This window comes from Halichoerus grypus, chromosome 5 (assembly GCF_964656455.1).
Source record: "Halichoerus grypus chromosome 5, mHalGry1.hap1.1, whole genome shotgun sequence".
Taxonomy (NCBI): Eukaryota; Metazoa; Chordata; class Mammalia; order Carnivora; family Phocidae; genus Halichoerus; species Halichoerus grypus.
In genome coordinates, this window is record NC_135716.1 from 10,876,794 (window position 1) to 10,901,249 (window position 24,456).

Below are 24,456 nucleotides of genomic sequence, written 5' to 3' on the forward strand. Positions count from 1 at the left end.
TTTTTTTTCATGTGTCTGTTAGCCATTTGTATGTCTTCTTCAGAGAAGTGTCTGTTCATGTCTTCTGCCCATTTTTTGACTTGATTATTTGTTTTGTGGGTGTTGAGTTTGAGAAGTTCTTTATAGATCTTGGATACCAGCCCTTTATCAGTAGTGTCATTTGCAAATACCTTCTCCCATTCTGTGGGTTGCCTCTTTGTTTTGTTGACTGTTTCCTTTGCTGTGCAGACTCCACCCCCAAATTACTAGAACTCATACAGCAATTCAGTAATGTGGCAGGATACAAAATCAATGCACAGAAATCAGTTGCTTTCTTATACACTAACAATGCAATTGTAGAAAGAGAAATTAGAGAAACGATTCCATTTACAATAGCACCAAAAACCATAAGATACCTCGGAATAAACCTAACCAAAGAGGTAAAGGATCTATGCTCTAGGAACTACAGAACACTCATGAAAAAAGTTGAAGAAGACACAAAAAGATGGAAAAACATTCCATGCTCATGGATCTGAAAAATAAACATTGTCAAAATGTCTATGCTACCCAGAGCAAACTATACCTTCAATGCCATCCCGATCAAAATTCCAATGACGTTTTTCAAAGTGCTGGAACAAACAATCCTAAAATTTGTATGGAATCAGAAAAGACCCTGAATCGCCAAGGAAATGTTGAAAAAGAAAAACAGAGCTGGGGGCATCACGTTGCGGGATTTCAAGCTATATTACAAAGCAGTGATCACCAAGACAGCATGGTACTGGCACAAAAACAGACATATAGACAAATGGAACAGAATAGAGAGCCCAGATTTGGACCCTCAACCCTATGGTCAAATAATCTTTGACAAAGCAGGAAAAAATATGCAATGGAAAAAAGACGGTCTCTTCAATAAATGGTGCTGGGAAAATTGGACAGCCACATGCAGAAGAATGAAACTCAACCATTCTCTAACACCATACACAAAGATAAACTCAAAATGGATGAAAAACCTCAATGTGAGACAGGAATCCATCAAAATCCTAGAGGAGAACATAGGCAGTAACCTCTTTGACATAGGCCACAGCAACTTCTTTCAAGATACATCTCCAAAGGCTAGTGAAACAAAAGCAAAAATGAACTTTTGGGACTTCATCAAGATAATTGGTTTTTAAAGTAGTAGAAAGGCATGCAGCTTAGATGCTCCATGTTTGAATGCATAAAATAGAATGGGCTGAGTAATTGTTTAGTAGGTCATATTATGGCAGGTGTCTAGGCTCCAGCACAAGGTCAGATGTCATTTGCATTGGGTCTGATTCTATACAGTAGAAGGGGGGCACATGGAGGGAAGTTAATAGGATCTTACTCAGGGATTAGAGATAGGACCCCAGGTAGAAGTTGTGAACAAAAACAGGGAAGAACTTCAGACCAACGTTTCCCAAATGATATTTCATAGAACATGTAGAGGTGATTTGAGCCAAAAAGCATTTTGTGGTTCTAAGTTTGGAAAATACAGAGTTTTAAAATCTCATTTCTGCAGAATTTATCCGTACCTTAATTTCAGTGACACGTACTGTAAATCTCTCAACAAACACGTGCTGAGTGGCTATGATGCAATGAACCGTAATGGATCCATATTTCCTAAACTGATTGGTCCACAGAACCATTTTGTGCTGAGCATTTTTTTTTTTTAAAGATTTTATTTATTCATTTGACAGAGAGAGAGAGAGAGACAGTGAGAGAGGGAATACAAGCAGGGGGAGTGGGAGAGGGAGAAACAGGCCTCCTGCTGAGCAGGGAGCCCGATGTGGGGCTTGATCCCAGGACCCTGGGATCATGACCTGAGCCGAAGGCAGACGCTTAACGACTGAGCCACCCAGGTGCCCCCACAGAACCATTTTGTAAAGAAGCATCCCTTGATTCCCTGTGTTCTTTGAACAAGTTTTTTGGAAAGGACTTAACTAGGAGAATTAGTGATGACTTCCCCAGATGCCAACACTGCAACTATGTCAGCGGATTTGCAGTATCTCCAGGGATGCTTTGGAGGGTGTTTTGCAATTGGAATATGCGATCCATAAGAACTACAGTGTTTCTGACTCAACAAAACTGGATGTTTCTGGAGAGTACACCTTCAGCTGGAAATCTTACTGGGAAGGATGTATTTGCTGCCACAACCTGATGAAGGACTACCAAAGTTCATGGCCATCCATGAAGTGAGAGGACAGTAGGAAAAATAGATTTTCACTCTGTATGTCCTATAAGACAATTCCCAAAGAAAAGTCACGGGCCGAAACCAGATGGTGAGTTTAAGAGGATTTATGGCTTGCCCCACCCCATTCAGATGCGGTTTACAAAAGCATAACTGGGACCTGTGATGCTGATTTTCACCCGAACCCCCAGATTATCAGGCAGACCCTATGTTCAGAAACTTGGGAGAAGGGGCTTTGGTTCTCATCTGGGCTTTGATCCGTCCTGAGTGGCTATGAGTAAGGAGGTCATTGAAATGCGTCAGGAGGGTGTGGATCTTGGTTAGGATAAATCTCAGGGCTGCTGTGCTTTTATGTGAAGAGACTCAGATATGAGAGGCCAGCTCAGCAGCAACCTTTGATATTTCCCAACATTGCTGCTCCAATCTGACCTCCCAAATATCTGGAAATAGCAGCTAAGGTAAATAAATGAGTATACACACTTATGATTGTATATAAGCATAATATGTATTTGAGCTATACATTGAAACATACATTCAGATACATGTATTCAATTTTATCTGTATGTATGTGTATGTGTGTATATGTGTGTGTGTGCGTGTGTGTATAAATATGTATATTTCTATTATTCTCAGGCATTTCCCATTTCCTTCCATTTCATCCATTTGTTTTCATATTGCTAGCCAACTGCTTAAGTCGTTTACATAAAATAATCTCGACTTTTAAGAGGTCAGTTGCAGTTGGAATCCTATTTGAAAGCTTATGCTGTTTTTTAATATGATCTTAATCTTGCTCCCACTGCAGCTGTCCATCTCAAAAAGAGAAAAAGGCATATTCTATTAAGAACAACTGGTTCTATAATGACTTTAAATCTGCAAATGAGACCCATTACCCATTTCCCCAATACTACTTACAAAAGAATCCCTGTGAAGTATCAGCGTATGGATTTTTGGTGTTGACAACCATATCCAACTTGGTCAAATCTTAGTGGTCATCACGAATGGAAGAGGAGAGGTATACCAGATGATCTCAAACCACAGTCACCCCCAAAGCCAGCCGTGCTTTGCAGTGGTGCATGGGGGGTGAGTGAAAGCAGATGATTTCCCTCCCTAATTCCAGTTCGCTTGACTTCTTGAGTTGATGCTGGCCTTCCCTTGAGCATATACATCCTGAAGCTGTGAGGTGGGTACCAGAGACATTGCTGGTCCAACAGCAGATATGATGGTCCTATGTCATTGACAAAGTGAATGATCAGGAAGGGGTCCACTGAACACTGACAACTGTAATAAAATCCTAGGGATATAACTGCAAAGAATAAAAATAATTGCCTGGAGAAGAAAAGAATTCTCTTGCACAGCATCATTGACATGTTGATACAAGGGCTCCTTCCCAGCTCTTAACTATAACCTGGTAGCAATGATGAAAAAGAGAGAGGTGCTTCCAGACTTTTATTTGAAGTAGCCACAAAGCTGGTAGAATTTTGTGGGGGGTAGGAAAGCTCTGACAGGTGCCTCAACTGGTCTCTGCCTTCAGAAGTGGCCAATGGTACAGGCAACCAGGAAGCAACGTGTATTGCTTGTTTTCGGAAGGAGTGCTTATAGACCAGAGTCAATCTCTCATGACATTTTCACCAGTCCCAATCGACGTAAGAAAAAATGAGCAGAGTTATCCATTAATTTAAATGCATCCAATGTAAAGGACTATCCTTTGTTTCAAGAGTATAGCATTCTCGTTGAAAAAAAATTACCCTTTATTTTATGAAGTGGTGGTCACATCAGAGAGCTGTCATGGCGCTGGTGGCTGCTTTTGTAATTTATATATATCTGTCCCAAAGATATTTTTTGAAATTCCCCTTCTCTGTGAAATCCAGAGGTTCAAGAGCCAGTGAAGGCATGAGGGACTGGTAGAGTAGGTAGGATCAGTTTCGTTCCAGGAAGGAAAACCGTGAGAAAAATTAAAATGACAGGGAGAGAAAGAAATACCTAACGATGAATGTAGTGAGCCAATATTTAGCCGATTCCACATCCAGCTGTTCGACCCCAGCTCCAAGCACTTGCTGGGGGAGCATCTTGGCATCTCTAAGCCAGAGGGTAAAAGTGCATGCCCAGACAACAACACCATGAACATTTCCCCCTCCCCTCCAAGATCGAGAACTAAATCTTGTCATTTTCCAAACTGTGTGGGAAGAATTTCTGCCCAAGAAACCAGTGCGGGATGCACAGTGTGGCCGACAGTGCAAATGCCTTTGGCTTCTGAGATGCTGTTGTAACAGCATTTAGTTCCAGGGGCTCAAGCCCTCTGGCCCTGCATGGTTCCTGCTGTTCAATTTTCTGGAACATTGGTCCCTGCTTCCTTCTCCCTGCTCCAGCCCTCCTCCTCCCCTCTCATCCTGCCATTCCTCCCCCTAACATCTATCTTTTTCTCTGCAGTAGCCTCCTTGGTATTCAGAGCTGAAATTAACTGCTTCAGGGTTCTAGGAGCATGTACTTTACTGTCTTATGTTGGCACATGCAACTCCATCCTTTATCCTGGCGCTGGAGAAAGGGTTTCAGTAAATTCTACTGGTGATGAAGCCCTACTATGGAATTCCTTAGAGACCTTGAATTTAGGTTACATTAAATATCTCCATGAAAGTTAAAATGAAGAGTCTAACAGTACCAGAGGAAGAATCCTTGTGGAATGGGCTAGAAGTTTTCCATGAGCTCAAAGCCTCTGACTCTGGCTCTGGAGTCAGAGGATCTGACCCGACTGTAGATGAGCTGATGGCTCTTGAGCACATGCCTCTGAGGCTCAGGGATACATGAAGGGTTCGGGCAAGACAGCATCCCAGGTGCTCTGTCAGGTCCCACAGGCTGCCATCTGATGGCTCCATCACCTGATCCCAGTCTAGTCTGTGGGCTAAGTGTGGCCAGGCTGGGAGGCTGGCAGAGAAAAGCAGATGCGGTGAGCGTGTACAGAGAGGCAGGGAGTTTTCACTTCCTGACTCTACAAATGCACCTCATCCTGGACCTCTCCCCAAGGAAATCTCCTGGAGGAGGAGATGGACATCCCTGTCCCCATATCCCTTCGGCTCTGACTCCCACTATTTTGTCAAAGCATTTGTCTTTAATTGGAGCTGTGAGCAAGCATTGCATTTGGCTTGATCCAGCCAGTTGGTGTTGTCACCTGCAGCTGAAACAGCGGGAGACAAAGGCCTCCGTGTCACACCTGGTGGATCTTCACAAGCCAGTGCTGTTGCTGCGTCCATGTGACCAACCAGGGTGGTCGCGCCTTTCCCCACCTCATGCTGTTTAACCCCTGGGAAATGTTGAGAGGCTGCAGCTGCTTGCATTTTTTGCCTAAAAGGAATGAAGCATTATATATCATTATATATCTATATCAAGATTTAGATCTATGGAGGAAAAAACATATTTGTGAAGTGCAAAAATCTAACAATCTTCGAGTTTAAGGAAGAGATCCTGGCACGTTTGGCTCTCTGTCCACAAGGAATGCCAAAAACAAAAAAATGCAAGCCCTGGGTCTCCCAGTCTCTCCACCGCCATTAAAGGAAAGACCACAGGAGAGTGTGGACTCTGCTTGGTGAGAGATGATCATTTCTGTGGACTTTTCAGCTATTTTACTTTCTGTTATTTCTGGTGGTTCTCTTTCTCTCATACCAGCCATGTGCCTGGTTAGAGAAAGGGTCTTGATTAACATCTCCAAGCCAACTCTTTAAATACCTGAACCAAAGGAATTCAGTGCACCTACCCAGAGGAAAGGCAAGGGACCCTCCTGATGTGATATTTTGTGTTTCTCTGAAGCAAATGGCTAACTGATCGACTTCTGTAGGTTTCACTGAATACGACTGCATGCATGGAGTGCTATTACTGTTTGCAATGCAACCTGATCTAAAAACATTGCATTTCTTTTTAATCCAAAGGGGACTAGCAGGTTTATTGTGTTTGCATGTGCTTTCCCCCTAGACTCTGGCTGCCCTAACAAGAAATTCAATAAATCTACTTCCAAACCATCTTGCACAAGCTTTGCATGTCCAGTCTGGGCCTGAGGAAATTAACAAGAGAATAGAACATACCATCGACTTGCGGAGTGGCGATAAATTGAGAAGAGAGCATATCAAGCCATTCTCACTGATGTTTAAAGACTCCAGCCTGGAGCACAAGGTAGAGCTGGGTCTCCACAGTGGCTCTTTTTCTGAAGTTACTTGTCGTAAATGTTCATGGGACCAGAGAGAGAGCCCAGGGGCTGCGGTGTTGGTTGGTGTGTTTGTCGTTTGTTTGTTCGATTTGGTTTGGTACTGTCTTTTCTTTTTCTCACGAGTAGACTGAAGGCCATGAATGGAGATGCTGGTTAGGGCAAGAGGGCCTCAGCTTTGCTCTTCAAGGAGAAGATAGCTAAAAGAACAAAGGAGTTCCCTCGACTTTGAGGTTTTTAACCCTAAGGGACATTAGCAGCCACTTGCTTTTGCTTTTAGGAGAACTCATGTCCGTTCTAACCCTTGTCACATAATGTATGAGAATGCCCAATAACTGGACACAAGCATTAGTGATAAAGACTGCCTTTCTTAGATTACAGACACCTCTTCTCCCATTTTCCCAGTTGTCTGATGGCTCAGAGGCCCCCTGATGTAGGCATAGCGGAAAGGAGATGGGTGGTGGGTTCAGCATTCGGTTGGAATTCCACCTTTGCCACTTCCTTGCCATGTGACCTTCAGTAAGTGAGGTAGCCTCTCTGAGCATGAGTTCCTCAATGCACCATGAGGATCATGGATGTGCCTCCCACTTAGGCTATTATGAGAAGCTCCAGGAAATGCCTTGATTAGGTTAAGTGTTCAAAAATGGGAGCCATCCCCATACTGACAATGACGTTTTCCCATGCCTCTCTCCCGCCCTAGCTCTAAACTGTACAGGGTTGTGGGGAGGTAGGCGCTGTGCCTGCCTAGCTGGGCTGCTCCTCTGCATTGAGGGAAGCGGACAGACCTTCCTGGACTGAGCACAGGAGGGTGCTTGGTCTCTGCAGGAGCCTCAGGCAAAAACAGCAGGGAATTTGCAAGCAAATTTCAGGAGTTTGATCCAATACTCTGCAAAGCTCCAGTGAGCAATTTTTTGTTACTTTGTTCAGCTGCCTGGGACATTCTGCTTTCCTCGATTTGGAGAATTCACACTTCTGTGCACATACACCATTCCCAGTGAGTTTCTGTGATTAACTAACTAAAGGTTGCAGACTCCAAAATTAGTATCTTCACCTCTAGTTCACAATTTGAAATGGATTGTGTCTGTGTGCTAACAAAAAGAGAAGAAACATTTTGTCTCACTCAGCACCCTCCCCTCCTCCAAAGAGCAAGTAGGCTTTTCTTACTTGTAATATATTTAAGGGGCTTAAGGTCCAAATTAAATGCGTTTTCTTTTGTGGTTGCCACATTGAAGGAGTTAGGAAGAACAGGGTGGTCTAGCAAAGAATCTTCTCAATTAGCCTGGATAAATACCTACATCCAGAGCTATACAAAACCCTTTTGTTCATTCTTGCTAAAGATGTACTTGCTTCGCTAATGACCTGACCCCTGCAGACTGTAGATAATTTTTCATGTGTTTTATTCAGTAGCGTCTGCATCTCATCTGCAGGACCTGGTGTTGGAGCAGGAGTGGGCCTGGGGGGCGGTGGGGGGGGCGGGGGGGCGGGGAGGGGTTAGAGTGTGTCTGAGGTTGATTTCTGGGTCCAGGAAAGGTTCTTCTAGGAGAAGCAAAGGGTAGCATCCTGAACTGGCATGTGGGGATTTGCCCACAGACTGTCCAGCCTTGCACTGTCCAGCGTGGGCTCTGCCTTGCATGGGTGCCCGTGGTGAGGACAGTGGGGCACATCAGAACGTTTGTTCACTCCCCCCCTTCCTGTCACAGAGACCTTCACATTGACTTTTGCTCTGAGACTCTCTCTAGGGGCTGCATTACTGTCGAGCTGAGGATGTATCATAAGTAATAGCCATTGGGTATTTACCAAATACCAGGCACTATTCTAAGCTGTTAGCACAAATTCACTAACAATGGCAGTGTGAAGTAAGTGCTCTTATGAGCCTCATCTTATACTTGATGAAATGGGGACACAGAGAAATGATTAGGTGGCCCACCCCAAACCACCTGTCAGTAGAGGGGCTTCAGTCTGAGCCCTCTGTGAGCCCCCAGCCGCTGCCTGGTCTGTTCACCACACTGCCTCTCCCAAGAGTCCCGGAGCTTGTTCTCTCCCAGGCCCTCATATAAAGACAACAGTCCTGTGCTATCTGCATTCTCTCCTCTTTGAACTTTGGATGGGGTGGGAGGCAGGAGGCAGGAGGTTCTGGAGAGAGAATAAGTAGGAAAGAGTCCTGGAGCCTTAGCTGATTTAACACAGCACCTTCAAGTCCATAAGATTCCAGAACTGGAGAATAGTATCAATGCATCTACTGTGTGCCTGGTGTTTATGTGTATCAGTTTATTGCATCCTCAGAGAAACATTACTATCCTGCTTACAAAAAAGAAAACTGAGCTGGCTAGAGGTTAAGTAGAGGTCATAGATCTCAAAATCTGGCTGCCATATTCTGTTGACTCTAAGGTACCATCATCCGTGAGATGCCCCATTTTCTATGCAGCACTAAGTAAGAAAAACCCAGTATGGGGAGTCTGGAAGGAACTCCTCCCGATAAGCTGGGTTTACCCCTCGAGTTAAGGATGGACAGAAAAAAATCCCACCCAGCAGATAATCCCACCCACATGCCCATTCCCTGGGACTGGTCTGGAAAAAAAGGAGCTCTCCAAGAGGTTAAACTCCAAAATGGAATCCAAATAGCCTTGCCGCCTGATTTCACACGCTGAATGTGGTCTTTAAAAAACCTCAGTCAGGGAATTGGATGTGAAGTGGTCCCGGGTTGATATTGCCCCCTGCTGACCAGCAGAAGCAATCACAAACCTCTCTGAAAGAACTCAAGGCTTTACCACTCCATGGAGAGTAAGATGCATCCTGGTTTCAGAGAGGTTTAAAAGTGAGGGGAAATTTGTGCATCTTAGGATTGTTGTAATATATATAGCATTTGTGACTCCAAAGACCTCTTTCTCCCCACTGCCCTACCCTGTTTCTTAGGAGCGAGTTTGCACCCCTAAAAGCATCTTTTCCAAAAGGAAAACAGGAAATGGAAACACTGATTTTTACCGTTGGAACTTTTGTGGGGAAGGAAAGGCTTCATTCTGTTTGAACAATAAGATGTGTGAACAAGGGAACGCCTTCCCCTCTCCACCCATGTAGTGAGTTAGAGAACATAAAAGCTCCTTCGAAATGTCACTCAGACATTTCCTGATCACATTCGCTTATAAAAATGGGCACCTCTACCAACAGTGTTCTGTGAAATAGGACCTTTATATACCTCGTGGTGTTGCACAAAAATACCTGTTGAATGAATGAAGACTTGGGTTAAGGAGCAGGTTAGAGGAGACTGTCTTGACTCCTGTAAGCTGGTCTTGGGATATTTTTTAGAACTCTTGAGAGCCAAAAGACATGAGTCAGTGTTGATCTGACTCTCAGCAGTGGAGCTTCAGGAGAGAAGACTGTGAAGTTCTGCTCATGTCCTACCATGTCATTTCATGGTGGTACACACACACTCACACACTTACACACTCACACATACACTCACACTCTTATACACTTACACATTTACACTTTCTCACACACATACCCACACAGAGGAATCTTTTTGAGTTAAGCTTCAGAGCAGCATGCTCATGACTCATCGTCACCAAGGTTGGGCAGCATGTGTTTGCTTCTCTCCGTGGTCCTCTGTTTCCTCATCTGTGAAGAGAATCGGACAGCCCCTGGTATCCTTCAGCAGTCGATGCCATGAGCCCCAGAATTCCCTATGACCATGGTGACCATATGTCCTGGTTTGCCCAAGATGTTTATTTTCTTTTTTTTTTTTTAAGATTTTATTTATTTATTTGAGAGAGAGAGCCCAAGCAGGGGAGGAGGGGCAGAGGCAGAGGGAGAAGCAGACTCCCTGCTGAGCAGGGAGGCAGACATGGGGCTCCATCCCAGGACCCTGGGATCACGACCCGAGCCGAAGGCAGACGCTTAACTGACTGAGCCACCCAGGCGCCCCAAGACATTGATTCTTAGTACAATGTGATTATTAGTAGCACCTCCCTTCATTTTCAAAACTCACCAGTGTGGATAACAAGAAACATGAGCCAGGGCTTGGACCTCAGCCAGGTTAGAATCCATGGTTCTTAGCATCTCTAGTTCCCAGCATCCCCATGAGGACCTTCTGAGCAGACCTCTGGGTGGGATGGGGGGCATAATCCAGGCAGCAAAAGTCCCCTCCAGTCCTCCCAAATTTCACAGAAAAATCCTCTGCCCTTCTTTAGCCTCGAGCTAAATACTTCCTGAGACAGCTTACAGATCTCAGGGGCAAACAAAAATCAGAATTATGGGAAAGGGATGTAGAAACATGGCATGTTTGTCAAACACTGTTGATCATATTGGATTTTTTTCTTTCCTTACATATGACTTTTTTCTTATAAAAAAAATGAATGCATTTTCACTAACAAAAGTTTATGCCAAGGATATAAGACAAAAAGAAGAAAATAATATCTCCTGTGACCTTACAACCCAGGATAACCACTGCAAATATTTTGGCATCTGTCTTGCTACGCCTTCATGATTGCAATTCTGTATGCTTATTTACACGATTTTTTTATTAAAATGGGACCATTTCATACATAATGATTTGTGATACAGTGTTAAGCACTCTTTGCTTGACCCTTTTCCCATATTATTAAATATGCAGTTACAAAAAAAATTGTAACTACATACTACTTCATTGCATATTTTAACCATTTTTGGCTTTTTTTCCTTAGTTTTTCACTCTTATAAATTATAAACTGCATTGCAGTAACCATTGTCTTAATTAAATCATACACCCATGCTTAATTCTTTCCTTGGGAAAAAGATCCTAAAAATGGCTACAAGAGAACGTACATTTAAAAATATTGATGTGCATTACAAAATTGCTCTCAAAACTGTGACTATGCTTTTAAATTGCCACTTTGACAAGAAACAGCATATCTCTGTCACTTTTATTTTTTTTTAATTATTCTTAAGGTTGAAAGTCTATCTGTATATGTTTTTATGTTTTGGTCTTCCTGTTTCTCCTTTTGTGATTTGCACATTCCTCTTAATTGTCATCTTTCATTGCAGTGCTCACCTCAGCGTTATTGATTTGTGAGTATTCTTTATATATATAGTGAAAGACTTAACCCCACAACACTTACAGGAAGGGGATCAGCCTCTGGTCCTCATTTCTCTTCTAGGACAAGGCTCTTTTTTTATTATTTGTGAAGCTTAGGATGGGGAAGGCAATTAATTATAATTACTTATGGATGTTTCTAGGCCAAATAAACCAGCCCAATATCTGTAGTGCCTGAAGAGAGCTCAGTAACACAGGGATACATACTTGGAGGGACTTTGTTAAGCTTAGTTTTCGAAAACAGTATCGCCATCTCTGAACACGTCAACTTCCTCATCACGAGTAAAGATTAGGCTATGTTTAATACATACTTCAGAATTGGTTTATGGGAATTTGTGCTTTTGATGTGAGCATTTTAGGAGGCTAAGTATTAAAATCAAACCATATCGATGATTAGATTTCCTTCTTCTTTTTAAATGCTGGCATCTTTTTTGCTAAATTCCAAAACGCTTTCCATTGAGAAATGACCTCCTTATGTGACTGTGAAAATTTTAAGGATAAAAAGCCTCTTTGTCCTAGGCTGATATTTTTCCAAGTAAAAGAGTATTTGGGGATCTTGTTAAAAATACAGGTACCCACCCATCACTCTGTCCCCAAGATTCTGATTTTCCAGGGGGACCCACATTTAGGATTCCAGGATTCCTTTGTCCCAAATTGGTGGCCAACCTTCTCTGTCTTTGGATGCACATTAGGATTTGGGGTTGTCACTCGCCAAACACCCTCAGAAATCAGGTCATATCAGAAGGTCCTAGATCCACACTGGATGCCAATATGGCCTCAGGGAATGTCTCCATAAGGCTCACAGTGTTCCTAGGAGCTCAGACTCTAGAGTCAAGCAGACTTTGATTCAAATCCCACTTTGGAAATAGAAACGGGTGCAAAGAATGGTTGATGGATTTACGGGTCGTGAGTGGATGCTGACACATTGAGAGCTTTCCATCACGCAGGTAGACATTCATACATCTCCTTTATCTCACAAGTGTCTGGTCTTTGTTAAACAACAGAGGAGGAACATACACTTGATTGCTGGATAGACATGCTTGAATCCAGTTCCTACCAGTTACTGACTGGGTGACACAGGACAAGATTGTCTCACTGAGAGGATGATGATCATAATACCTGCCCCTCACTGGGTTGTTGTGAAATTTAGTTGACATCATACTCATGGAATAGATGTTTGAATAAATGCAATAGTTATTCTTTTCCCTTTCTTTGTGATTGATCCTATGTCAATCCACATCTGGGTGAGGCTAAACCCCCACTTAACATAAATCTCACACTTGTAGAGCTTCCATAAAGAAACCACTTCATTAAAAATGGTGGGAGGAAACAGTGTTCCTGTGGCTTATATACCAGAGTCACAACCTTCACATACACATAATCACATAAGTACATAAAGGTGCCAACTAACCAAGTACACACGGACAGCCCATTGTGGGAGGCCTTCCCAGCCCTGCCTTCAGGTTATTAGAGCACAAGCAGTGGCCATCTTGACCCCCTGGGATGTATTTAAATATGTAAGAGTCATTCAGTTGTCTTTTCTCTAAATGATTTTATTATTCCAAATTCTCTGTTATCACCATCTTCCAAATAAGATGAGAAAGATCAGCTCTCTCTAAGGGCAGTTGGTGTTTGATCATTCCCAAAGGCCATGCCCTTCTTCCTGGGAGACCAAGCCAGCTAAGGATTTTAGATTTCACAGAGAGCTCTCTTTATGCTCCTGCGAGGACTCTCCTTCTGTCCATGCTCGTGATCCCTGAGAAGTCCCTCAGGCCCAGTGCAGAGCATTTGGTACCTACTGACTGCTTCGGACATAGACCAGGGCAGGTGCTGTCAGAAGACAGAGAGACATGGCTTCCACTCTCTTCAAACTTACACTCCAGCTTGTGATCTCAGGCAAGTCACTGAACTTCCCATCCCCACAAGGTTGCTGTGCAGATGAAAGGCAGATAACTCGTATGGAGTGCCTCGAGGCAGCAGTGTTGCAAGGACACTGACATTCGTTGATCACTTGCTACTATATCAGGGCCTACTGTAAGCATTTTATATTTGTTACCTCATTTAATTTTTACAACAGTCCTTTCATGTAGGTATTAGTTTTATTGTCTGATAAATGAGGGAGGCTCAGAGAGTTGGAGTAACTTTCTCAAGGCTCAAACATGTAGAAGATAGCAGAGCAGGGATTCAAATCTAACTCTTTTTCCAAAACTCAGATTCCACCATACTTTACAAGATCTATTGTTTTCAGGGTGTCTACTTCTCACATAGTTTGGAATTGTGTTGAGGATGACGCTGATGGGGTGTGCTGGAGAGATTATATCGCTATGCATGTGGCAAATACCTTGGAGGCAGAAAAAACAAAATTAAACCATGAAAATTTCTCTCTTCCTTTGTTTACTCCCCCCACACACACCCATGCACATGCACAGACATGTACACGTGCGTGCATGTAGACACATGTGCACAGACACACGTGCACACATGTACCCACAGACATGCACACGTGGACACACACACCCATGCACATGCACAGGCATATATACATGCATGCATGTAGAAGCATGCACGTGCATAGACACATGCAATGCATACATGTATACACCCATGCAATGCACAGACATGTATGCATGCAGACATGTACACACACCCATGCACAGGCATGGACACATGGACACACATGTATACATATACACACCCATGCAATGCACATACATGTACACATGCATACACAGACACATGCACAGACGTGTACATGCATGCATGCACACACGTGCATATGCACAGACACATGCACATGCATGTACACATGTGCGGGTATACAGACACACACGCATGCATGTACACATGCACACGCATAGACAGGTATACATGCATACATGTGCACACACCCATGTGCATGCATATACACATACACGTGCACACATGTACACATGCACACACATAGACAGGTACACATGCATACATGTGCGCACACCCATGTGCATGCATATACACGCACACGTGCACACATGTACACATGCACACGCATAGACAGGTACACATGCATACATGTGCGCACACCCATGTGCATGCATATACACATACACGTGCACACATGTACACACGCAAGACAGGTACACATGCATACATGTACACACAGACACATGTACACACACATACATGTACATGCACCCACAATCTACCACATTTCCTGGCAGCACCCAGATACAACAAGGACAACCCCATCACTCTCACTGTCCATGCACCTGTGAAAACCCAGTAAGTGACTAAGCAGACACGTGAGATAGCTCTGTCTTAGGGCCGTGGGGGTGCGCATGCTGAGCCCTCAAGTTGCCGCTGAGCTGTGTATCCAGACAGAAGGCTGGGTGGTGTGAGCCATCGAGGAACGAGCTGTGTGAGCCAATGGTTTGAGAGAGCAGGCAAACTGGACAAGAGCCACCTCACAGGCCAGAGGCCTGTCTGAACAAAACTGAGGGTGAGCTTCCTCTTCACACCCAAGTCAGCCATCAGCTCTTGCCCACTTTTTAGGTAATAATAATAATAATACTTGTCATAGACAGTACTTGCAATGAACCAAGTTTTGTGCTGAGTCCTTTCAAAACATTCATTTGACGTTACTCTTCTTTCTGTCAGCAGCCACATAAAAACAAGGACAACAAGGACTTGTCACACAAGGGAGCCTTTAGGTAATCCTTTCTGAGTACAGGTGGTTCTTATCTGCATTCAGAATTTCTCTCAGTTTCCTCCAGCCTTTATAAAGAAATCCAAGTTAAGTAGGGGCTTGAAAGAGTTCTGGAAAAATGCATCATAAACTTTGACATTTCTCTTTCTTGTTTTTCCACCTGCTCTTGTTGGAGTTATGACAAGTGGAATGACATCATTAAGGAGGACTTGTGGCAAAGCCAAGAAAGCTAGGCAGATGAATGAATTTTCTAGTGGATTAGGATTTTGGACTCTGGAATTAGATGTTCAGAATTTGTTGAACCATTCCGTTTCTTATTTAGGTGCAGAAAGGTAGGAATCTGGAGCCTGAACCAAATGGTCTCAGGTTTTCTTTCTTATTTTTCTGGATCAGACACTTCCTGATCCTCTTCATAACCTTATTTTTTATATTTTTTTTACTTTTTTATTATTATTTTCAGTTAGCCAGCATATAGTACATTGTAAGTTTTTGTTGTAGTGTTTTAAAAGAATTATTCTGTTGTGGTCTCAGGTTCCTCTTGAGTTTTACTCTTAGTAAGGCCCAAAATACCAAGATTGTTTAGGCCACCTCCTTCCGGTGGGAAGAACAGATTTCAAAGAAGCTTAGGAAGAAAATCCATCCCTTATTCAAATAGTAGCTTTGTGATACTCCTTTATATTCATGATATTACCCTGCAAAATTACTGCTATTTCTAACACCCTCTAGGCAATCAAATGATATCAAGGGTCATTTCACGTGTCTCTTTTTATCAGACCAATTAGCTAGCTCCAGTCCCCCAGAGCCAGTATTTTCAGAGTCAAAAGTACCAATTTCATCCATAAGTGCAGTGTAAAATGGTAGAATTATGATGATTTCAACCCAAAAGACACTGGCTCAGTCCTCAGAGTAATCCTAATGCCTCATGTGTAGACCTCATCAACACCTACAACCAGTGGCTTCTAGGCAAGGAACACAGGAGTAGTTATCACTCCCTTGGGCTTATCGTGGCTTGGGGAACTGGGCCAGTAAAGAAAGGAAGAGTCTGTCCTCCCAAGGATGAGAGATTTGAGAAAGGGTGAGATGGAAGATTCAGGTGGGAAGCTTTGAAAAGTCCTGCTTGGAAATCTCATATGTCAGTCAACCTCCCTATCAAGGAAGATGATAACATGGTATCATAACACATTAATGATATTGTATTGTCATTAAGGATCTTCTATAATGCCCAGCCTCATTCTTCTCAGCCTCATTCTTCTGAAGCTGTCCATCTTAGATATGTGTTCACATGATTCCTCGTGAGTTTATTAAAGATGAAGAAATCTACCTTTTTCAGAGGTCAGGTTACTTGGGAAGAAGTAAGACAGTGAGACATTGCTCAGACACACCTGTCATTCGTAGAATTATTGCTGATAATGATTTGGTTAGACACTAGACAGCAAGATAAGGAAGATTATCTATTTCAAAATATGAAATTATTGAAAATTAGTCCCTCCCTCTTTTATTGCAATTATGTCTTTTACTCAGATGATCAATTAAGGGTACTCTAGCCATTGTCATGTTACATAATGCATGAGTTTAACAACAGAAGTTAAATTCCTTCATTCACTCATGCAAAATGAGCAAATTGTCCTGGTTGAGATCCTTCTTTAATTTAACAAACCTATTAATTTATACTAATGAGAGGTGTGCTAGAAAATGATCTTTTTTCCAATTAGATTTATCCAAAGATGGAATGGGCTCTCAAGTGAGGGGCTGATTTCTCCCATCACTGGAAATCTTCAGTCAGGATTTAATGAGAGATTTTACTGAGTGAAATTGGCATGAGTAAGCATTGGACGAAGGTGACAAATACAATACACTCCTCCTGTAAAATTGTGTAATCTCACATACACAGTTGGGTAAAAACAGTATAGCTGTAGTTTAGACAATTAACTAGGTCCTTGCTTTGTTTAGAACTATTCTTTACAATTTATAGAGATGCAAGAATTTAGTCAGTACTCTTTAGCTCGTAGTTGAAGTGGCCAATCTAGGAGAAAAGAGTAATTTTCCTCCCACACATATAGGAAGATTTTCCAGGCCTGACTCAGGCACAGAAACAAAAAATTGTGAAAGCTCTGTTCATTCATCTCTGAAAGCTATCTTCCCTGGTCACACCTTTGTGAATGTAGAATCTAGAATAGGCTTTTCCTTGTGTGACCAAACTCGGGTTCCAAGCTTCCTGTGACAGATCTAGGAACCCGTAGATCCTCATGGCTCTGATGTCATTTCTGAAGATGCCTTTCAAGAGAATGCAAGACCAACGTCCCCAGACACGAACAAAATGGAACACTTGTTCTTCCTGCCCCCATTTCCTTGGAAGGGACCCCATGTCTCAACCTGGTCAAACGAGTAGGAGAGTTTTATTTTTAAAACAACGTTTTAATCACTTGAAGATTGTGGTTCTTCTTCTTCTGTAACTCTTAAATAAAGCCCACTGTGCCTTTTCTTTTCTTCCCTCCTAGTGGTTCACTCCTGCAGGCTTTAAGAAAAGGGCTCTTCCTTTGTATTGCTTTGTGCTGAGAATCCATCCATCAATCATGAAAATTCAGCAGTGCCAGTTTATTAAACTCATTCATAGGATGTTTTTAAGGGCCATGCTTGGCCCAGATCATGATTTACTCTCATTCTAACCATGATTTACGTAGACTCAAATTTTTAACACATTCCCTTTCTTTGTATCATAAACCACATCACTGAAATACAGCAAGACACACTATACTGCATCCTGTGAAGAAGATAACCATGCCTTAAGAACATCAAAGTAACAGCAGTAGTACAGCCAATGAGACCTGGCACTCCAGGGGCTAAACTCAGGATTCCCTACTTGTAATCCGTGAAGTCCTGTTTGAGTTACTCGATTATTCTAGTCCTCAGTTTCATTATCTGCAAAATGGGGATATGATAAACAGTATCTTCCTCAAAGCATTGTTGGGATAACTAAAAGAGATGGTCCACGTAAAGCGTATGGCATGGTGCCTACCTTGTACCAGACATTGGTTATTATTATTCCAGTATGTTACAAAATTTTGACCATTTCCTGAGTCAACCAGAGCCCTACAGATTAAAAAAAAAAAAAAGGTAATCCAAACTCTAATCTAAGATCTCAAAGAAAGCACTTGTAACTTGTTCCAAGGGGCATGCTCTTGCATTGGTATTAATCCCAATATACTTGGCTCATGTACTGGCTTTTTCTGCTCTCAGACAGTGGTCTAATAGAGTGAACGCCCCTCTAAGAGCCAAGAGGTGTGGCTTATTGTCTGAACTTGGCCACCAGTCCCCTAATTGACCTTGACAAACGCTTTCTCCATATCTGATTCTCAAGTTCTTCATCTGAATATATATATATAATATATATATTATATATATATATATATTATATATATATTCTTATATATATATATATTATATATATATTCTCTTGCAGACCAAGGATTCGGTGAATTATAAAGGCTCAGTAGTCATTTCCAAAGACACCTTTCCTAAAGGTCCCTGGAGAAGTGGAGAATTCTACCCACTGGTGGAGGATCTTTTAGGAAGCAGGGGAAGGAATAAGGGCAGGGTCTTTTCCTAAGACAAAAAACCACATACGAGATTACAATTCCTTTTAAAAGAATCCTTTCTAACATGATGGACCAATCAGTCAGCCACACTCTAGGGGACCCTACTGAGTACAAGGTACCATTTTGCACTGAGGAATAGAAGACAGCATTCTAGAAGGCAACACTGAGGTTGAAAAGTAGGCTTTGAAAAGGTAACAAGCATAGCAATACAGTAAATATAATTAATTGATTACAGGGAACTCTTATATGAGGTTGCCCTGCCCCCTAAGCACCTGTTCTAGGCACTTTGCATATATTAACTCTTCCATTCTCCCAGCAACCTTAATGAGATAGTTCCTATTATTATCTTGATGAGCAAACCATGGCATGCAAAGCTTAGTCAACTTGTACAGGGTTCCATAGATAATAGGTGTTGGAGCTAAGGTTTAAATCCAAGTAGCCTAGCTCTAGGTTAGTTCATTTTGCTCACCACTAAGGCTTAAAAGGATAAGCGGAGCCAAGTGGGGACAGAACAGACGTGAGGTGAGCAGGAGAGAGCTCTAACGATGGCAGAAGCGAGTAACTTAATATAGCTGCAAGCCCGAGTGTTCAGACCTTCACAAGTCAAGAGGAAGTGAAATGAATCACCACCCAATGTCAGTACCCTATCATCCTGAGCCAATTAGGAATGTTCTTTCCATAGTTCTGTTCTCCTTTGTGCTTCCAAAGTAACAATGCACTCCATTTGAAACCCAGTATTTTATTTTCGATTGACATCGGCTTCCCAAATATTATAAGGCTCTTTCTTGTGACGGTGCTGACATTGGAGTTCAGACATGAAAATAATAGAATTTATTATTCAATTCTAGCACAAATAAGATAATAGCATTGGGGAACCTATGAATTGTATTCATGCCCCCATCTGACAGATCAGAAAAAGGAAGTTCAAAGAAACCAGCTTCACTCACAGTGAGCCACTGACAGAGTGGATGATCTGGAGCCAGAGGAAGTCTTTCCAGCCTGCCAGCCGAGGCAAGTGAAAAACCTAAAGCCATGTGCAACTTTAAGCTGGACCAGTGATGACGAGGTGACATTTTTAAGGTCATCACTGAGAAGCATTCAGGAAAGGAAAGGAGGCGGAGACTCAGGCTTGGGGTCTACTGGAAAGACCTCTTCACAGTAAAAATGGACCCTACATGGAAAGGAACCTTTGCAAAGGAATGAGTTCTCAGGCACTGGGAGTGTCCCAAGGCGAGGGTGTTTAGAACCTCCTAGAATGGTCTGCCCCAACCCAGCGGGAAGAAACCCACTTGCCCCAACAAAGCAGAGAGGGTCATCTGATGATAATGAGCAGGCATTTGAGTAGACCTCAGGAATGTCATGGAAAGGATTCCTGATGGCCACGATCCATTACAACTCCAAGGTGTTATGATGGTGGGGATGATGAAGATGCAGAAAATGAGGAAGACAGGGATTAGACACACTAAAAATTATTGTTGTTGTTTTAAAAATCTCATGACCAAGTCTCTAACCAAGCTGGTTTGAAATTCATCAGTCAGCCGACAAAGAATAATTGGAGCTTGTACGATTCGTTGTTAGAAGAAATTCAGACATGTATCTTTCCTTAACTGAACTGCTGTGTGGCTAACTTGCTGATTTCCAAGCTGGTATGCACATGCCTCTCTCTGACTGTGCCCTGTCCTTAGGTAGCGCTCTTGGTAATACAGATTTTCTGTAGTTTTATAGGGAGGGAGGGTGGCTTATCGTGATGCTTTGGGGGAGTATTCCAGTTTCCCCTCCAGATACCAAGCAGGTTATTGGCAAGCAGACAGAGGACTCAGTACTGGGGAATAGAAAAAGCATTGCCCCGAAGAAGCAATGAAGGTGCACTCTCTGAGCAACTTTGTGCTTCCCCCGTGGAGCTCGCTGGCCGCAGGACATTGCCATTCCCCACATCTTAGCCAGGACACTGAGCAGTCTGTTCAGTCTAAAACCCAGACCACACCAAGAAGTAGGCAAGAAAATAAAAATTATGTAACTGTTGATCATGACTACCACACCAACAAGTTGGACTGATTTTTATATTTCATTGACCTGACCAAAACCTTCTCTCGGTACTGGGGATGAGCCTACGGTGTTGCCAGAGTTCCATTTACTTGTTTCCTTTATAAAGTAACTCTGAATTTCAAGCCAGGGATTACAAGGTCCCAAAGCCAGGCTTAGCTTTCTGTTCCCCTGCCCTAAAAATGATCCGTATGCTGTGTGATCTATGGCAAGTTGCTTGACCTCCCTGGCATTGAGGGAAAACGAGGGGCTTGACTGAGGCTAATTTTAAGGTCTTCTTCAGTTTTAGAAATATTTTCTTCATTCTGAAGGAATTGGATTCTTCTTCATTTAGTGACTCCAAGATGGTTTCAGGAAACTAGACAGGACTAAGGCAAGTGCATATTCCTTGTTGACCTTCCAGAAGCTTTTAAGGCTGGACAGTGAAATCACTGAGCCTTCTGGATAATCAAAATTAAGTTAGCACCATTATGCAGGGATGCCTGGAGCAGACAAGAGAAGGGCATGGAATACACTGGGCGATCAGTTGGGTTTCTCTGTGTGAAATTAAAGGGCTTTGCACTCGCTGGAGTTCTCTTAGGCTGCTCTCTCTTCTAAGATTCTGTGATCTTATTTTTTAATAGTTTTCGTGAAAAAGGAGGCAGGAAGACTCGGACGAAACCTTTCCCTGTGTCCCTCACCTAACAAGAAATAGAGAAAGACGCTTTAATGACTTAAGTTTACTCATGAAGAAAGTCCATATGAATTTGATTCGTGACATATATGGCTGAGTGCTCTTCTGTTTTGTTCAAGTGATGCTAGTTCAGAGGGAGGAGAGCTGGAGAATCTTGTGCAGAATCCCCGCCCATTCCTTTTTGCTGGGAACAGAATTGGATTCACTCCTGGGCTCTCACTGGAAGGTTGGAGGGACGGATGGAGATAATGCTCTGTGAAGAGTTAATTAAGATATGGATCCTTCCTTTAAAAAAAATGTTTTGATATTTTTTTTTCTTGCTGTTTGCCCTTAACTCCAAACACCGGAAAAACTTAACTCTTCCGGAAGTCCAGTTTTGCTGTGAAGTAATTTATTCTCCTTTTTTTTTTTAATTACAGTATTCTCAAATGAGGGATGAAGTATTCAAGTCAAACTTGGTCTGTGCATTTATCGTTCTTCTATTTATCACGGCGATACAAAGTTTGCTTCCTTCTTCAAGGTAAATACGAAAGGACTAAGTTTTCAGGTGAAATGTCTTTGTGAGTTGATGGTCCCTCCCCTGGAGCCAGCCAGCTGACCTTTCCCAGGGATCGGAATTTAAAATAACGGGATCCAGGATCCACACCAAAATGTTTGACGATATCAGTGTCTATCCTGGTTGTCTTACTCTGCATCATCTCATTGCTCTGCAATGAGTCTTTTTCACGATCTTAATAAAAACAACCAAAATCAAAATAAGCCCCAGTCTTATTTGACACTGCACCCGTGAATGCAGCAAGTAAGTATTAGAGCCTCTACCACCACCGTCTTGTGCCTCTGTTAATCACCTCTTTGTTGTTCATAGATACAGCACCAAAGCTTCCTGGGCCAGCAAAACTGGCCCTTTTATTATACCACAAACACCTATATGTGGCCAGTCACTGTTCCAAATACTTTCCATGCAACAACCCATGAAATCCTCATGGCAACCCTATGAGGTAGGTACTACTATTGTCCCCATTTTAAAGAGGAGAGTACTGAGGCTCAGAGTCATGGAATAATTTGTACCAGGTTTCACCACTGAAAAAGTTACAGCCTGCATTCAAACCCAGAAAGTCTCCCTCCAGAGTCTGGACTCTTGACATTCTATCAGACACGGATGTCTATTGTACAGGTCGTCGGTGCCAGAGCCAGCATTTGAACTTAGTTCTGGGTTAGTTGAGGGGCCATGCTTTGTGCTCTTCCTGTACTTTAAGGAAGCCCCCACATCCTTTCTCAGGTAAAGTCCCTTCTCCTTAAACTTACTGTGAATTTTCCCCTTTAATGGGATCGACACATATCTGTGAAATGTCTCATACAGGGTAGCAATATGCCAGACCTTGAGGATGGTATAATGTTGTAAGAGGAGGTCTCCATCCTCTAAGATGTAATTTATTGGGAGAGAGAGACATCAGTGATGACTTCCAGTTAATGAGCACTTACTACATAAAAAGCACTAAATCCTTGGCATGCATTGTCTCACCAAAGCCTCAAAGGCAACCAGTAAGTGAGAGAGCACTCTGATTCCCGTTTTGTAATGGCTGAGCTGGGAATTGAACCCAGAGACAGAGTCTGTGCTTTTGACTACCTACCTACTCTGTACCAAAATCAGTAATTCATTCTGACCAGATGGCTGAAGGAAGAGTTTGCAGAAAAGATAGTATTTTGAGCTGAGCAGGATGAGATAGAAAGAATAAGTAGAAGGGCATTCCCAGTTTAAAAAAACAGCACTGGCAAAAGCACAGGGGTGTGCAAAACCTTGTGTTTGTAGCGTAGTGGACACATGGGAGAGTCTAGAGTAAAGGGTTTGTGTGAGGATGTGGTGGGCGCAATAGCCGAAGAGGGAGTGAGCTAGTGCAGGTTCAGTGTCTACAATGATAAAAAGTGTTCAAGCTAAGTAACATTCCGAGAATGGCCATGCTTGACCTTCTCTGGATTAGCAGGGATACTAGGAGAAAGAGAAAGGGGACTCCAGGGAGATGGTGGCAGAAGGTGGTGTATTTCAGAACAGCTAGATAGCAAAACCAAACACTTCGTGGACTGTATTTACAACAAAAACAGGTGAGATGATAGCCCCATAAGTTCCCAAATGGAAGTGGGTGGTGATAGTCTCCCAATAGCCCCAGGATTGGTATGACATCAGCATCCATGTAGGAGGAATCAGAAACAAGCAAGTAGGCATCTGTCACGTCTGGGAACAAAAGAGCCCCAGTGCAGCCAATAGATATTCACTGGGAAGTACCACAGGGCAAACTGAGAAAGCAGCTGGAAGCAGGAGGGGTTTGCCCAGTCCGGCATCAGTGAGTGCAAAGGCCCACAGTAAGTTCTGAAGAGCCGGAACTGTCACACAGTGGGAACCCGCCAGACCAACCACCCGTCTCCCCTCCAGGAGAGCGCCTTGGAAGGATCTGTGTGAGGGGAATCAAGAGAACTCACAATAAAGACTATAGAGAAGAAGAAAAGCCAGGGTCATTGTAAAAGTGGAAAGAGAATGTAGCCGTCACGCTTTTGAACACCACATGAAAGCAACTAAAGAGAGAGCTCTGTAGAGTTAAAAAATAAACTCTCCTAAACCACACTTATTTCTGGAAGTTCAGCAAAGTTAATTGGACACAAAAATGAGCAACAAATCATATTGGTGGCAATCCCATACCAAGCTATTATCAGAAAAAAGAGGGGAAAAAAGTAGATCGATATCCTTACAGTCGATGAAAACATTCCAAAAATACAGCCCCACAACATATATCAAATCTACAACCTACTACCTCAAAAGAATTGAAGCATTTCATGTGGTTCAAGACACGAATTAACAACCTAAACCAGAAGTAGAAAAACTTAGAAATTCAATAAGATAGCTCAGGAAGGAAATAAAAATGAAAAGAAAGATACATTTCGGAAATGAGGACCTAAGAAGAGGGAACACAGAGCACATAAAGACGCAAATAGTGCCTTAAAAGGAACAGAAGGTAAAAAGGAAGAAT

At 42.7% G+C, this 24,456-nt stretch overlaps 1 protein-coding gene across 4 annotated transcripts in view; it reads left to right on the forward strand.

Moving 5' to 3' along the window:
- The window catches only part of ADCY8 (adenylate cyclase 8), a 233,870-nt gene that overhangs the window by 138,494 nt on the left and 70,920 nt on the right, over window positions 1-24,456 (forward strand). For 3 of the 4 annotated variants that reach the window (XM_036067360.2, XM_036067356.2, XM_036067358.2), the window contains exons 8-9: window positions 6,146-6,343; window positions 21,856-21,956. In XM_036067360.2, coding sequence (XP_035923253.1) covers window positions 6,146-6,343; window positions 21,856-21,956 — 299 coding nt within the window. The remainder of the gene's footprint in view (window positions 1-6,145; window positions 6,344-21,855; window positions 21,957-24,456) is intronic. The other variant, XM_036067359.2, reaches the window with a different exon arrangement.